The 16,606-nt window shown below is 37.1% G+C and overlaps 2 protein-coding genes across 8 annotated transcripts in view; one reads left to right on the top strand and one right to left on the bottom strand.

Annotated features, from left to right (window-relative positions):
* Positions 1-572: 572 nt before the first annotated feature.
* On the bottom strand, positions 573-11,170 carry LOC113681256 (ribosomal protein S6 kinase-related protein). 2 transcript variants are annotated; one of them, XM_027198338.2, is made up of 15 exons: positions 10,648-11,170; positions 8,396-8,431; positions 7,577-7,624; positions 7,303-7,371; positions 6,685-6,757; positions 6,406-6,513; positions 5,979-6,019; positions 5,581-5,608; positions 5,214-5,303; positions 5,007-5,095; positions 3,326-3,436; positions 3,142-3,243; positions 2,606-2,667; positions 2,470-2,512; positions 573-2,102 (listed from the first exon to the last, which is right to left on the bottom strand). In XM_027198338.2, the coding sequence occupies exons 1-15, from the start codon at positions 10,915-10,917 to the stop codon at positions 1,947-1,949; spliced, it is 1,326 nt and encodes a 441-aa protein (XP_027054139.2). In that variant the 5' UTR covers positions 10,918-11,170; the 3' UTR covers positions 573-1,946. The 2 variants fall into 2 exon arrangements, with proteins under 2 accessions (XP_027054139.2, XP_089045818.1); XM_089189692.1 differs by having other exon boundaries at positions 3,142-3,234; positions 10,648-11,168.
* A 15-nt stretch (positions 11,171-11,185) lies between these two features.
* LOC113681252 (uncharacterized) overlaps positions 11,186-16,606 on the top strand; it is a 13,374-nt gene continuing 7,953 nt past the window's right edge. For 3 of the 6 annotated variants that reach the window (XM_089189690.1, XM_089189689.1, XM_089189691.1), the window contains exons 1-4: positions 11,233-11,340; positions 12,061-12,098; positions 12,223-12,501; positions 15,041-15,123. In XM_089189690.1, the coding sequence (XP_089045816.1) occupies positions 12,261-12,501; positions 15,041-15,123 (324 nt within the window). In that variant the 5' untranslated portion in view covers positions 11,233-11,340; positions 12,061-12,098; positions 12,223-12,260. Of the gene's footprint in view, positions 11,341-12,060; positions 12,099-12,222; positions 12,502-15,040; positions 15,124-16,606 lie in introns of all 6 variants that reach the window. The other 3 variants (XM_027198330.2, XM_027198328.2, XM_027198331.2) reach the window with 3 other exon arrangements.

Here is a 16,606-nt window from a genome sequence, read left to right as displayed (position 1 = left end):
CCTTGTCCCTTGCTGCTGTTATTACCTGTAATAGAGTGCATCCATTGCTGAAATTGCCGTCAAACTGACAAGAACGTTAGAACGAAAGGGAAACATTAGCTACTTCATTTGCAAGAAAAATACAGATAAATGGTGGCAACCCTGCACGTTATACCATCTCATATGGCGGCGCGCAGAAAATTCCAGTTTCAAGATAGCTTACACCACAGTAAAGTTTCTCTTACACAAGACTTTTTTCCCATCAATACCTCCAAATTACAATTTTAAAGACCATTTTGACAATTTGGTTCAACAGTAGATGTTTAAGTCAAGATTTCCTTTCCGACTCACGCTAATAAAAATGGCCACATGTCATTTGAATGCTATCGTACTCGATTTCAGAGATAAAACTTGAAATTGAAAGAAACATGTTACTCTCAGAATAAGTGAGAAGCTAAATAGAAAGTATAAATACTTTAAGGATTCAAGCAAAAGAAAAGCAACTCGCACTGCGCGCGCGTACGATTTTGTAATTACACGAAAAGGATTTCAGTTAACATTATAAATTAATGGAACAATGAAAAAAGGCAAGCTTTCATAAACCTGTGGCTTTTAATATAATTGTTCTTACACTGTTGGTGTTCGGAAACAACTCCTCTCAGGGTGCTAGTCAACTACTGGCTGTCATCTTCGCATTCCGGTAGATTTCCTACGAAATTTGGCACCATTTTCAATATAGATAATATGGCCAATAGTTAGCAGTTGTTTTTTTTTTTTTACCCGCAGCGTGGTATTTATGCTTTTAGGGTTGACATAATTAAGAACCATAGGCGTGCTTCTATGCCATAGTTTTGTTTTCATTATTAATTAATCTTGCTTTTAAGTCATAATACAATCGACTATCGATAACATAACCCCTCCGCTAATTAAGAGCAATTTCTGTTCACCTTCAAGACACTTCCCATATAATTTGACACTTGATGACTTTAACCAAAACATAACACATGGCACTGTAGTCCAAAGATTGAATCATTTTGAAGCAGTTGTGCATTTTTCTGTCACCTTCCTTTTCGCGAACAACAAAAACGAGTTTTTCCAGTAGGGTACATCTCAATACAGTGCCATATATTTTGCTGTCACTGTGCTGCTTTTAGGGTCTTTTCAAAGTGTTCCATTTTAACTCCACGAGTCTACGTTTTGATCAGAATTTGTACTATAAGAACAGAGGAACAGTTAATACCATTTCGCCTCTATTTTCTGCATTTTTTCCCCTAAACTCCCGGTAACTATAAATTTTTTCTGTTTCCCACATAGGATCGAGTTATCAAGAGTCGACTGCATTTACATCAGCTGAAAGTCACAATTGTCGTGAAGGAGCATGTCTGACAATTTGACGGTCTGCTGCAACAGCATAACATTATAACGAGATGTAAGAACCTCTAGGATCTCTCTTAAATGCGCATAGTACGCATATTCGTATTGGATATTTCTCTATGATGTACATCATCATCATAATAATAAAATTATTATAATACGTTTGAATGTTTCTTTTATACACTGTATATATTAACTGAACTATTCTCAGAAATGCATGCAGGAGCATGAAACACTTCGATATATTAAAAAATATATTATATTAAAAATCCGTTCAATAAATACTGTGCAGGAGGGTGAGGTGAAAGAGATCATATGTGAAAAGGGTAGGGATGCCTGTCGTCACACAACATCACCAGTTTTCCTAATTGTTCAAAACTCAGATCTTTTGGGGCTCACGCCACTTTTAGCTACGGCTACCTTGATCTCACTAGGCGGTTTAATTCAGAACTCCCAACCATTATTTATTGATTCTACCTCATGGACCCTGAGTTCTTCTGGTCACGCACAGAAAGAAATAAATGCCCCAGTAGCCAGAATATGGTCCACCATCGCGGTCTTTCAGATCTTTAACACTTCACCTGTAACCATTTTCACGAAGCCACTAAATACTCAGTTCCAGCGCCCTCCTCTGTGTTACTGCTGAGCGTTAGTGTGCGTAGACTTCCCAAGTCAGCTACAAGCCAGTCCATGTGGGTTTTATCTCGCACGGTGAAGTTTCCTGGATTCGCCCACGACAACGGACGGGGCTATATGCGTAAAACGAGAAAAGAGATTGCTTTAAGAGTAACGAGTTTCATGAAAAACTCATTGGGGAGGGGAGAGTGCCTGAGTAACTTTTGCTTAGTATATGTGCAGAGTAGAAGCTTACTCGGAGACCAATAATGAGGCCTTTGCCTCTGGCCGAGAGTAGATGTCGCTGCCATCAAAGGTCACTTGATGACTGATATATCAACTACAAAACTCCTGACTGGTTACTGCACGGAAAAACCCTTCTGTCAAAGGAATAGCAGTAATACTAGTGGTCGTAGTAGACATACGACCAATCTTCAAATACAGAACCGTCAGAAGTGTGGATGTTGCTGCCTGCAGCATTATTCATCCTTTAAGACCCACCTTCTTCTCTCGACGATTTCTTTCGATTCTTCTGGGGAAGATCCTGACAAGAAAACAAATACAAATAAGGCTACTTCACAGAAGTCTAACACTGCAACTAACCATGGCATCAACAACATGAACACCGACAACTCACGTTCTAGATCCGATGCTTCTCCGCCTTAATGTCTTGAGTGTTTCCACGGTAATGGGTTCTCGCTACAAGCAATAAGCTGATTGAGTTTAATCGTTAACGTCGAAAAAGCTGTCGACACACTGGGGAGAATGTTGTGGGGGCATGAAACGAGGAAAAGCCCTATGTCGCGTCTAATGTAAAAAACGTTAGTAGCAGGGACAGTGCACAAACTGGCGCACACGGAACAAGAGCATATTAAAGTAAAACTAACAAAATTATACAACAAAACCCAGGCACCTAACAATGAGCCTCACAAACAATTTTTAACAACTCTGTTCAAATTCGCAGCAATAGCAGTTTTCAATAGTAGTGCGTTTGATTCGAGTGGAACGTGAGTGGTATCCTAGTGTGCTTAATGTTACACGAATTAGAGACAAGTAGGAAAACTGGGGCTGTCAATCCTTAACGTTCTGTGTCAAGAGTTCCTTTTGCATGTGCGAATGTACTCCCTTACGACTGCGAGGTGTTGGAACCTTGGAACCAGTCCATAAACTCACCTTCTTTTCCAATACGTCCTTGAACAACAGATCACTAAAATACGCGTGCGTCTCAAACGATTCAACACTTGATATCCTACAAGCGGGGTCCTTCTGCAAGAGCTATAGAAGATTATATAAAGAATTCATCCGTTGAAAACACTTCATCTCAAATTGGAGACGTAAAAAAAGGAAAGGTAAATACCCCCTGAACAATGCTGATCGCATTAGGTGAAAGGTCTGGTGGAAAGTCAACCTCGACACCGCTGACCACTTTGAACTGGGTGGCATGCTCTTGTGTGACTGGGTATGGATACTGTAGGACAATACAGACAAGAAGTATATTATCTATAAATTAAGCACTGATTTATGAAGATGACTTTCCTGTCGTTTTGGCTGACATATTTTCGATACCGTTACAACTTTCGACATGCCCAGTTTTGTAAAGGTATTCAAGGTTACCTGGTGAAGAAGAGTTATGTTAACACCAACAAAAGGAACCACCACATTAGAGAATTTAAACTTCCATAAATTTCGGGCCCGGCCCTTATCAGTGAAAATTGGTGCTACTTTCCAACTCTCTGACCGCATGTGCTGGCGAGCTCATTAGGGCAGGAGATATCGTGAACATCTAAAGCTCTAATTCTTCATACTTGATATCCACTTTCTGCCCGATCTACTGCGGCACCAGCATCTAGGGCCATAAAAGATAACCTGATCTTTCTTGATCCTTGAGGTCATATGGGTAAACTACGTTACCCATTCTCTAGAGCCTTGGATGCACTTGGCTAAAATTAGACCTTTACAAACGGATAGAAATCAACCTTCAGCCTGAAATCACAATGAAAACATATAAGGCTCCGGGTTGGCTTTTAAAGCAGTGCATAATGACAAAAGTAGATGAGAACTTCCAAGTCTCATTACTGGTCATTACCTGCCAAATAATCGCCACAAACAAGTATGGACGGTTACACATCATCAGCCAAATTCAAGTCTTCGATCATTAGGAATACACCTGAATGCGCCCAAACTTCTCACTGATGAGGCGCAAAGCCCGAAATGAATGAAAACTTCAAATCCCACTTGCTCAGGTCAACTGAACACTTCCCCGTAAGTGCATAACTCCCACGCTGGTCACAAGAACTTTTCTGTTTATCGTTCTAAATTTGTGTACCGTATTTTCATGACTTACCACCGGAAGCCGAACAAAGGTCTACCTCAAATAAACGCCTGGACGATGCTTTCGTTTAGAAATGAAGACAAGGAGTGTTGCGAGACTACTGTCCAGTGTTTCTTTGAAGTTCTATTAACACTCACTGACCCTTGAACATGAGTTGTCTCTTATGACCCGAAATCGTAAATTTGACAACAGTAGCGACTTCAAGCCCGCCTAATTGCAAAGAGGTTACCCACTCCATGTCTAACGATAACGCGAAGATGGGACAAGGCCTCGATATAGATGTGCCCTTCGTTGGTATTGTTGGTAAAGTTCGAGTATCTCATACACAGTTTATATTCTTTTGTTTCTTACTAATCTGGGTTGCAATATACGATTCGCGTGCCCCATGTAATAGCTGTAATCTTGCCGATGGTAATCCTTGAAGAAGACCCTGTAGCAGTTTGTTGCGAATGAACGAAGGGGTAAATGGGTCCGTCTTGACCAAACACCACAGGCTTTCAGAGGATGGATCGATAAAATTAGTGTAAACGTCGAGTTTGAAATAAATGTCGGGGATGTTTATTCGAAAAAATACGGTACTTTTTTTCATCATGAGACACGCTACCTTGGGTGCCAATTTAGCGTCCAGGTAAAGCCACAATTCAGACAAAAATATCTATCGAGTAACCACAAAAAGGGGATAAAAAGTCGTTCGCACTTGTGTTACCTTTCCAGCGAGAAGAATGTACATCACCACGCCTAAACTCCACCAGTCTACACAATGGCTATATTCTTTACCAGTCAAGATTTCAGGGGCTGTAGAATAGGCAAAAAACGCCACAGTTAGATCACTTGGGTTTCATCTTTGTGTTTCCTACTGTAGAAACTAGCGATCAAAACTTTCGATTTGAGGGAAAGCCTTTGACCACCTTACCCATGTACTGCAGGGTCCCACAGATAGTTCCTGCACGCTCTCCAGGTTTCACTAACTTTGACAGACCAAAGTCGACCAGTTTGATGTGACCTATAGCAACAGTAAAAGCAACAGGATTACAACTCTAGTCATCCTGAATTTGTACAGCGGCTTAAACTTTGTGGAGAAAGTGATAAAACAATTATGGATTCGAGTATTGGGGCGAATTGAGTGACGATGACGACACGCATGTTGCTCGCATAAGAAGTGAAGTATCGGAAACAGAAGTGTTCACAAAGGCTAATATGCATGATGAATGAAAACATCAAAATTAATGTTTCCCTAGGACAACTCTTATGAAGAGAAAAGAGTAAAAAAATTCCCCTACCTTCATTGTCTATGAGGATATTCTCAAGCTATATGTTCAATAAAAAGAAACACGCGTATAAGTAAAAGAGTAGAGACAATATTCCCTGACTTGATATTTGCAAGCTGAGAAATACTTTTTAATAAATGACAAGGAAGTCCTCAGGTAAATTCGAGCGTTCTGATTGGTTCTTCCTTATTATTTTGACATACGGACAACGGAAACGGTTCGAAGCCGTTTTTTTTTCGGTCGCGAAAGCCGAAAAATTCAAAACAAACCAATTGGTTCAAGCTCCGTGAAACAAACTACTTACTAATCTCGCTAGCTCGAGCCGTACTAGGGAATATTGGCCCTCAGTGCCGCACTTGCCTCGGGCCAATATTCCCTAGTGCGGCCCTCCCTTTGCGGGCGTAAGCTACCTTCAAGTCCCTGTAAATGATCCCTGATTTGTGCAAGTAATCTGAAACACAAGAAAAACAAGAACTGCACAAACTACAACTGTACTTTGAATCCTGTTTCATGTTTCTGTGTCCATCTCCACCCCACACATTTTGGGAACAAGACTTCACTCTTGCAGCGCTTAACTCCACCTAAAAGTGTACGTGACTACCAAAGAAAAGGAGTACGTAACTTAAGGAAACCTTCGAGAGGGGGTAGAATAAAGTCAAGCTACTGAAAACAGCTGCGTAACAGCCTCCACCAAAGGTTTGCTCAATTAACAACTCCCTCTAATAGTGGAAGTAATAAGGAGTGATTGATCTTAGGAACACGGCTGGTTTACACTCTGTATAGATGAGGGTATTAACAATGTAACATTTTGAAGAACTCTCAGCTTTGAGCTCTTACCTAATGTAATGGCTAATTCAGCAGAATACAACTTGACAGTTGTCTCATTTATCCTCTTTTCTTGACGCCATAATGTGTACAGATCACTGCCATCAACAAAATCTGAAACTTAATTTATTAAAGTTCACTTAATAGTTATTATGCACAACATTTGTTGCCATGGAGTCTCATCACCCAAATTTTCAGGTTTGAAAACTTTTAAAAGTAGAATAACTAAATGCTAACAAACGTGTACACCTACTAGCTCCTGCTGTAAAAAAAAAAAAAGGAGACACATACCAATGAAAAGATTGTGTTTAGTTTGCCATGTATACCAAGTTTTCACAAGAAACGGAAATTCACCAAGTTGTATCTGTAAAGATAAGATCAGATATGACCAGTTCCCAATTGGTTTGTTTGCTCAGTTGGTAGGGCACTGCACCGGCATCGCAGAGATCATGGGTTCAAATCCTGTACAGGCCTAAATTTTTTTTCAGGCCTAATTTTCACTACTGCTCAAGTAGTGTTCATTACTGCAAAGATTCCTTTCATTTCATAATGTTAACAGGTGAAATAATGTATAGACACCCATATAGGATGGTCATATATGCACTCACCTGTTACCTACAATGGGGAACTTACTGGCTGAGAAATTTTATTGAAATTCAGAACTACTTCCAGCAAATTCAAGGTTTCACAATATTTTCAATTGATTAACAATTATGATGAATTTCATATATACTTCTAACACAGGTAGATATAAATTATCTGTAACAAGTGAGGGATAAAATAAGAACCTCAGTTTTTCTATGAGGATTAGGACATCAGCCAGTTCCAATTCTTCAACGGGATAGCCCTTTCAATTAACTGTATGATCTCTATAGCAGAAAAATAACCTTTGAATGTACACTCCCTAACCTGAATATTAACTTCATCTTTACACTGCTGAACAGCATTCCCCTTGATTATTTCTGCTTTGTTCAGTATCTGGCAAAAATAGGAACAATGAACCACAGTGCTACAAATAATTATGCAAATACAGCTTTAAATAGGGCACATCAAGAGTAACAAAGCACACCTAGACGTTTAATCTCTTGGCACCCTCTTCTCTCCACTCATATCTTCCCTTTAACTTCTGTTAAGTAAAACATTAGTTTTCTGCTATGAAATAAGAGCTTATGCAAATAATTACCTTTATGGCAAACAATTTATTAGATTGTCTGTTTTGTACTTGAAGTACCTGGAGGAAACAGCAACAACAACTGAATAGTCTGAAAGATGGTAACTTTTAGGCTGGGTGATAAAATAGAGAAATAAGTTTTTTTTGTCTTGTGTGTAAATGTGAGAGGAATCAAACCTTTGCAATCCACACTCAAATGCTTTACCACTAAGCCTTATAGCCTCTAACCTGAGCCAAGCTACTATAAGGTTCACATGTGTAACGTCTCCTGCATATTACTAGGATCAACAATGTCCAAATTGTCATATGCATTAGCAGAACTAGGAAGACGGTAAATTTTGAACTTTGTGATGAATTAGAGAAAGATGTTATTTTGTCTTGTCACCAGCTGGGGACAAAGAAAGCCTGGATTCCCACTAAGTCTCTGTTGGACCAATTTATCCTAAAAACCACTTGTGGTCTGTTTTTGGATTCATCCTTGTCTTTAAAGTTGGCTAGTAAGTGACACAGCTTAGCAATTGGTTTGTAGCTAACATGGACATTGAAGGGTAACATGTCCTTCATGCATTTTATAGTCACTGCTGTTGCATGGGTTGCACTGTCACAATTTTGTTTCAATGTTCAGATAAAGAGTAAACATTGATCCATAAACAGGAATACATATGATAAGCTGTAATGAATACAGGTTCATTCCTTTTACCATGCCATGCACTCTAAACATTACAGCTGTCACTTCAGTAAGGCATTTTAAAACAAGAAACAGACATTTTCTCAAATGACATGAAAAGCTTTCTCAATGCTAGAGACTAAGCAATACATGTAAATACTTACATGCCCAAATGCACCTTTACCAACTGTTGCCAGGATCTTCAAGAAAAAAGAAGTAACTGACAGATATACTATAGGCGTCCACAAGTTAGAATAACACACAATTTTTTCATTATATTTCAAAATAAGCATAAGTTAAGAATCAGTAAGGAGTATATCTTATCATTACTAGGAAAAAAAGTCATCATCCACAAGAGGTTTCCACAGGACACTAATATAGCTTTGACAAATATTTCTACAACCTTCATTTGCAATTTATTTTTGCAGAGGGTTTATGGTATGAAATTGCTTTAAAGTGGCATCTTCAAATTTTTTCATCAATATATTGAGTAAGGAAAAGTCTTCAAAAGGGCATGGCCTGCTGTAGTTCATGTTACATTTAAACCACAAGTATGTTTGATTTTCAATGTTATCTTCTGTGTGGAAATTTGCACACTATAAATTAAAGTGCAATTGAGAAAAGTACAAGGGTAACCATGTTCTCACCATCACCAACCATTTTAATAACACACTCCTCTTCTTTTTTTGTTCTGTCAAATACACACTTGTACACCAAATTGCAATAATGTGTTAAAGAATAAGCAAAAAGAAAAAGGCAAAAGGCCAAATAGGATTTTATCAGCATGTATAGGTAAAACTACCCTCCAGCTCTATTCCCAGCAGGTGAATAATTTTCACAGAATCTCCACCAAAAAATGATTTCAAACTTCTTGAGAGTATATAAGATGTTCTTGATAGATTTCAAGCAATTCCAAAAATTAAAATATATATATGTACCAGCCAAGAGGTCTGCATTGGGAAAAACTAAATGCCCAAGGTCTTGAGTACCACCCTCAGCCAGTACTCAAAACAGAGGGCACAGTTTTTCCCAATATGGACCGGCCTAAGCAAACAACATTTTTTTTTCTTAACTTCACTAAATTCCTACCAAAATAACCTGAATGAATTAGAGCTGTAATTACAGCAAGATCCTCCTAAAACTGAAAAATATTTGCGAGCAAATAGTAGTTAAAACAGTGATAATACAAATTAAAGAAAGAGACTTCACCAAAATATTTGTATAGCAACAAAAGTGGTTCAAAAGGCTTCCAAACATACTTTGAAACATTCTTTTTACAAACACCTGACACAATCTGACACCTGTCAATTAGAGAGTGCGTAAGAAAAAAAGTGCAAGTACACTTTTGAAAGAGTGTATTGGTTTGGCAAATAAACTCAAGTTCAATGACTGTCACGACAATTTTTTCTTCAAAACCATTAAATGATCTTACAGAAAGAAAAACTGTTTTTAGGCCACTAGTCAACCCATTTAATGACACATTTGCTACCATAAATTAATTTTGAAAACAATTTTATACTGGTAACCAAAGTGATTTGAGAGTGAAAAAAGAGACAATTAGTAAGTTATTAACTGGCTTGATTTGCTTAAAAATACTTTGCTTGAAAATAATGCTCAGCTACAAAAACAAAATTTATTTATGAAGAATGGAAACAAACCTAGAAATGTTCTCAGTGACTCACGAAAGTGTTACGGTGCCCACGGGCAGAGATAGGAAAATATGGACTACGCTAAGAACCAATCAGATTCCAAGATTCGTTACTGTGCCCACTGAGAAAAAAATAAATATGCTTATGTCATATGCTTATACTATATGATAACTAATTCAAATTTGGCTTTTTTTCTTTTTTGCTTATTTCTAAGACAATGTCACTGCAATTACGTGGATGTTTTTGCAACAGAGGAAATGAAAAGTGGCACTGACAGTATCCTGATTGTGGCAAATTACACTGGTATTTTCTGCAAAAAGGAAATTTTTTGATCACTTAAGGCCTGATGATCGTTAAATTCAGATGAAATGCCTTCATGTCGGCAGTTTTGGGAAAATCATGGACTCCACTTTCTTGCAGGAAATTCTACTGCTCTTACTCGAGAGAAAAAATAACATAATTTGCAATTTTTTAAAAACAACCATTGATATAGAAATATCAGACGTGGAAAGAACGAAAAGGTCTCTGTGGATTTTACTCCCAAAAATTGAAAGAAACAAACTTTGTTCAACGAAATCAACTCAAGCCTTATAATCTCATGCTATGTTTATCCGTAAATACTCTGTCTGGCAAAATGATGATACAACGAATTTCTGTAAATGACGGAAATTTTCTGGACAAAATCCAAAGTGTCTTAAAATATTTTCTCTTCAGCAGGATTAAATTAAGCGTGGTAATTTTTAATTATTACTGTTATGTAAACAAACCTCAAAGTCGCTGATCTTGACTACCTGCTTAAAATCATACTCGGGCAAAAAGACAGTGTCACTCAATGGAACAGGCCAAGGTGTTTTGTAAGAATAATTTCCAGATTCTGAGTATCGCCTTCGTAAAGATCCTTGACTGGCACTTCGTTGTAGTTGTGATGGTTTGGACGCTCCGGGCCGACCAACTTCTGTTTCTCCTACTGCTTTACGGTGCAGTCGATTTTGAGTTTTCCTTTTCTGTAATGAACACCTACTTTGAATATTCCCCATTACCACTCTGAATCATCAAAGCCTTGTAGTTTCCGCGTTGAAACTCCTCTCGATATGACTATTCTTTCTTCTTTTTAGTTCTTCTAAGTGATGGTATCGGATTTCGTAAAATATTTTGCAAAAGTTTAGATGAAAGTGCTCTCTGTCCCTGAATAGGTCTTTTTCGAACGAAGCTCGATGCACCACAACTTTGACAGGACAGCAAATCATGCTTTGACTTGCAAGTTGAGGCAGTTTGTTTTGCGGCGCGCTCTCAAACATAGAGACTGGACACTATTCTATGCCCAAATATGGCAAACAACCCTTTGTCCATCCGGGAACTTTACCTGGCCTTATCGGAACGATCAGAACATGGAGAACGCCACAGGTTACGGTTCTTCTAAAGAAAACGCCAAAACCCAGCAAAACTCGGCATTACAACTGGTAAGAACTGATAGGGAGGGTCATTCATTCAGCCAGAATCGTTTAAGCCTCATCAAGCTGCTATCATCTTTTAAGACAAAGTTGAGATTTAAAGTTCTAGTGCATTGATCAATAGATGGTTTTGCATCTGGTGTTCACATGTTACACTTACATACTTCCCTTTAGATAGCAGGAAACGAAACTTGGCAATGTAGACGGCTAAAATTTCAACTGTGTGTCACTTAAGCCTTTGTACGTTTAAATGGTATTTTTTTTTATTATAACTTAATAATTTTCCCCCTGTTTCACGTGTCATGTATGCTTCACGGAAGCCCGATCGGGAAATATCATTTTCTTGAAAGAGAAATGTTAAATTCCTGAGCTACAAGATAAAACTATTGTTTTAATGTTAAAATTTTCGTTTATATCGTGGCAACAGGATTTAGTTTCGCTGATCGCAATGAAGTTGAAAATTACAACTTAAAACACCTCAATTAATTCGGCTTGCTTGAAATTTGGTGAAACTACTGCATGATAAATAGTTTAGTGAAACTGTAATGTATATTCTGTTTAATGCATCCAAAGGTGGCCCACATGTTTCATTTCTGGTTTATTAAAAAAAGAGAGAGAGAGAGTTAATTTTTTTTCTGAAAAAGTTTGAACTTCAAACCAAGTTCAAGTTGTCTTTTTAAATCACTGTAAAGAGTAATTGACAATATTTGATGATTTATTTCAATTTAGAATTACATTTGGTGAAACATCAAACTTTCAGGAAACAGGTAAGCAATCTCTTTAGTTCAAATTATTCACTGGTAACTTTCATCTAGTCCTCATTAAGTTAATGAAGAAAAACCAAATATATTTGTTGTATATTTGATTGGTTGATGTAATTGTTTGTCTAAGCAGAGAAAAGGGAAACACAGCTTGAAATTTCTGTTAAAATGGAGAGTTACCCAGTAAATCAATGTGATAATCAGGAACCAGAGAGTGGCGAGCCACAGGAGGCAACAGAAAATAGAAAGGAAATGTTGCATCATTCTTCCAAAAGAAAAGGCTCTCCCAGGAATCAACAGCGAAATTATCGCAGGAGGTCATTTTCAGAATCACCTGAAAGATCCCCAGAAAGATCAAAAGAACAGTCTCCTGTTTTACGAAGGCAGAATAGACATTCAGATCAAGGTGGTAAGTCATTAATAAATCAATGGTTGATAATAGATAAGTGAAGTATTTAAGTTAAAACAAATCAATAGAATTAAGCATCTTTTAGATAGAAAAATGCTGTTGCTACTTATGAATGCCTTAGTTTTTGCAAATTACTTTGCTGCTCAAACATCTGGAGCAATGCTAGTAATAGGAACATTGACAAATTACAAAAAGTTAAAAAATTTGCTGGAGGAATAGACTAAAATTGAATTATGCAACTACGGTTTTCAAATGCATTTATAATCTTGCTCCAGATAACCTTGCAAATAAGTTTAGGCTACGTTCTTGTGTTCATGACAGGCAAACCGGATCAGCTAGTACCCTGGATATACCCTTTTGCCGCCTTTCAACTGGTTAGAGGTCTTTTGCTTATAGAGGATCAAAACTGTGGAACTCATTAAGCACCAATCTTAAGTGTCTAAAATGTCCCAAGAAATTTAAGTGTCAATTTACTAAGCTGGAATTAGGTTAACTTCATTATTCAGTATTTTTATTCTTCTGATTGATATATATATATGTATATATATATATATATGTATATATATATATATGTATATATATATATATATATATATATATATGTATATATGTATATATGTATATATATATATATATATATATGTATGTATGTATGTATGTATATATATATATATATATATATATATATATATATATATAACTAACTGCAGACAGTACTGTTTCGGCCTTCTGGGCCTCATCAGTGCAGTGCTGATGCTAGGATGGAGGTAAGACCATATAGCCACCCCAAGTGATCTCACATATGTGGGATCATCTAAGCCATGCCAGAGTGCTCAAACTAGAAAAACTAGTGAGCATGCATGTATATATATAGCATGCATGTATATATATATATACACCGCAATTTCTTGCCGTTTACCCGCACAGCCGATTACCCGTACCGGCCATTTATTGCATACGGTGAAAAAGAAAAAGTCAACAGATTACCCGCACTGGTGGATAACCCGCACGTAATGTTATTCAACTTTTTGGTGGCGAAAACATGACATTAAGGTGATACATTTCAGTCTTTTAAAAGTTGTCTTATCTAACTTTCGAAAACTGGAAAGCGTCTTTGTCGAGTTTAAAGGTCAAAGAAATTCAGACGTGCACAATTCTGTGTCAATATTAGTATGTACTTTACTGATAAAATTATACAGTAAAAACACTAGCAGCCCATGGCGATTGTTCAGCGCCATGTTGATTTGTTGAAAGAAAGCTGGGTCAGTGTTAAACTTGAATTATAAAGTACTGTCTGCGATTTCTGATAAAAATCAATATCTCCAGTTCTTCTGAGCCTAACAAGTCCCTTAAAATGGGGAAATTCTCTTTAGCTCAAGCTAGTGTTAAATGGGAAATTTGTTACTGATGCGCTGGATATCTTTGGATTATTTTTGTCACCATCAAGGTTTTGTTTTCACACATGCTGATAGCAATTTGTTCGTCACGCAACTAATTATGCATGAAATAAACTCGAGTTGGCATCATGTTTTCGTGCCACTTTGTGGCACTCTTAATACAATTAAATTCATTTAAGAGGTGGAAATGCATGTTGGTGATATTTTTTTCAATTAACCGCACCTCCCTATTACCCGCAGTGGTGCATGCAAAATCAACAGATTACCCGCTGGTAAACGGCCGGAAATTATGGTATATATATATATTTAGCTGTAACTATAGTTTTATGTTCTTTGATTTTAGTCTTATTTTTTTTTAACCATTTGTGTTGATGCTAAAAAACCCATTCAGGGAGCTTCAATAAAGATCTGTATCTGTAAAGAGGTGTGGTGGCTTTATGGTTAGTTCTGGGTCAGGTTGTTCAAAGCTGGGTTAAAATAACCCATGGTTAGTGTCAAATCTGATTTCAGATTTTTTAGTCCAGTTCTTTTTGTCCAAATTCGATGATTGCATGCCCCAAAAAGATTAAAGAAAGATATCCAAAAAAGGCTTTTCAAGAAACAAATTAAGAAAGCTGGTATAATCAGGTCCCAGCAGCTGCAAAGGAATCTGAGGAAAAGCTGGAAATAGCCTGGGATTAAAGAAGAGAAACACTTATCAGGGTTTTTTGTAAATATACCATTTTGGAATCTGAACCACAAAGAAGCTGCCAGAAATAAATTAAAGTCATCAGCTAGTTGAAGAATAAAGAAGAGTAGATGTAAAGGGGAAAGGGCATTTGTGTCTTGTTACAAGATGTTTTATACATACATAGTATAATATACTTACTTGTACAATACTGGTCAAAGAAACCTCAAAACTCTATGAGGTTCGATCCTCAAACCTCACAAACTTTGAGGAATTGATTCAATGATTATGCAAGAGCAGACAGGTCTCAGAGGTAGCACATGCCTTGGATTGTGAATCATGCCAAAGCCATCTGGCAATATTTAGCTCTTTTTTCTATTTTCTCAGCTTTACATTTAATGAGGTGCCTGAAAGGACTTCAGTGCTTTAATTTGTTTGGTGGACTCATTTAAAACTCTGTGTTTCTCCTTGAAAGATTACCACAGGTACAGAAGGAGTCGAAGCCGCAGCCGAAGTAGAAGCCCAAGGAAGAGAAGGAGAAGTCACAGTCCAAGGAATGTAAGTGAAGCTGTAGAGCACTGAGTACATGATTTTTTATATGATTTATCACTGAAAAGTGGTTTCTTGTTTGTGGGGTAGGATGTATGGAGTAACAAGATAGGGAAATGCATGGAGATCTCTGTATAAATTGGTTAACAAGTGAAATGTTGATGTACAAGCAAGCTATTTTCAAGGCAGAGCTTTGGTTGACATTGTCATAATAGCAGTTGGCTTTTTTAAGAATTGAGCAGTTAATGAAAACAGATATGACCCATTCTTTCAAATATATGTTCGGTCCAGTGCAGCCTAATATTGCTAGATTACTGATATCATGATACTATTATTGAAACACCTGATGTGAATTTAAATATTTAACTCTAGTAAACTTACATGTACCTGTACTTATAATGCAATATTCAATGAGAATAAGCCCAACACCTGTAGTGAAAACCTAAATGTTAAACTCTTTGGCTCTGATGAGAGTTTATAACTTAGGACAACAAACATAAATTTTTCATTACCAGCCATCAAAACAGAGTTTGTAATTAGAATTAAGTGCTCTAACTATGGAAGTGCACATACACTGTAGGAGATTAGAAAAAGTAATCAGGGTAAAATACCTGAACAGCTCAGAAATAATTTTTCCTGGCACTTTCTATATCTTTTTTTGCTGGTTTCACAAGCAAAGCAAAGGAGTAATCAACTTTCAATTGAAATAGACAACCTGCAGAGTATAATATGTGGCCCTGAGAAGATGTGGCTTTGAAATTAATTTCTGAAGGACTTCACTTCTCTATGAAGTAATTTAATGAAGTCAAGTTATACAACTGCACCTAGGAGATTGGTAAAAGCCAAAGACAAGTTACAGGCACTAGACAACTTGAAAAGTATGTTTTCGGTCTTATCATGATCTGTTTACTTTCTTACTTGCTGGTTTCCTTGGAAAAGCAAAAGCTTAGTCAGCTTGTAAATGGAACAAGAACCTTGCAGAGTTCAATATGTTGCTCTAAAAGGAAGATGCTTTGAAAGTAATTTATAGTTGTCTTCACTTCCCTACAGTGTGATACAATCTTTTAAAACAAACTTTGAAATATTTTTACTCTATTGTCTCTTTTAATTTTTGGTCAAGTTACTCCAAATGTATGGGGTAGCAAAACAAGTCAATTGAATGACTGAAAGTTGTAGGAACAAATTATTTAAGAAAGTGTCCAGTGAACTCCATGAAATTATTTTTTTTTAAATTCAGATCTACTTAATTCACGTTTAACAAAAGCATTTGAACAAGAGCAAATCTTTGTCAAGCAGCATTTGACAAAGTGATCTTTAAATTGTCACTTGTTAGATTCCCAGAACCCAGTACCCCTAGTTGTTATGAATTAGAGCTCAGTTTAACACATGCCTCTATTAACACTCTAACTCCCAGAATTTATTAACTTGTAACTTCTCATTGTGATCCTTGCAAACAAGTTATGAGAACAGAGGAAACTTGTCAGCCAGAGGG

The sequence above is a fragment of the Pocillopora damicornis genome, chromosome 12 (assembly GCF_964200805.1).
Source record: "Pocillopora damicornis chromosome 12, jaPocDami1.2, whole genome shotgun sequence".
NCBI classification, from domain to species: Eukaryota; Metazoa; Cnidaria; class Anthozoa; order Scleractinia; family Pocilloporidae; genus Pocillopora; species Pocillopora damicornis.
Note: the sequence above shows the minus strand (reverse complement) of the source record. Positions and strands in the feature narration are given on the sequence as shown.

Bases quoted from the DNA above. Each gene is read 5' to 3' on its own strand.
- LOC113681256 (XM_027198338.2), bottom strand. From the start codon at position 10,917: ATGGGGAATATTCAAAGTAGGTGTTCATTACAGAAAAGGAAAACTCAA. The intron at 5,609-5,978 runs GTAGCTTACGCC...TTGAACATATAG, and splicing joins TCATTTACAGGGACTTGAAG to CTTGAGAATATCCTCATAGA. The intron at 5,304-5,580 runs GTAGGGGAATTT...CTGTTGCTATAG, and splicing joins TATCCTCATAGACAATGAAG to GTCACATCAAACTGGTCGAC.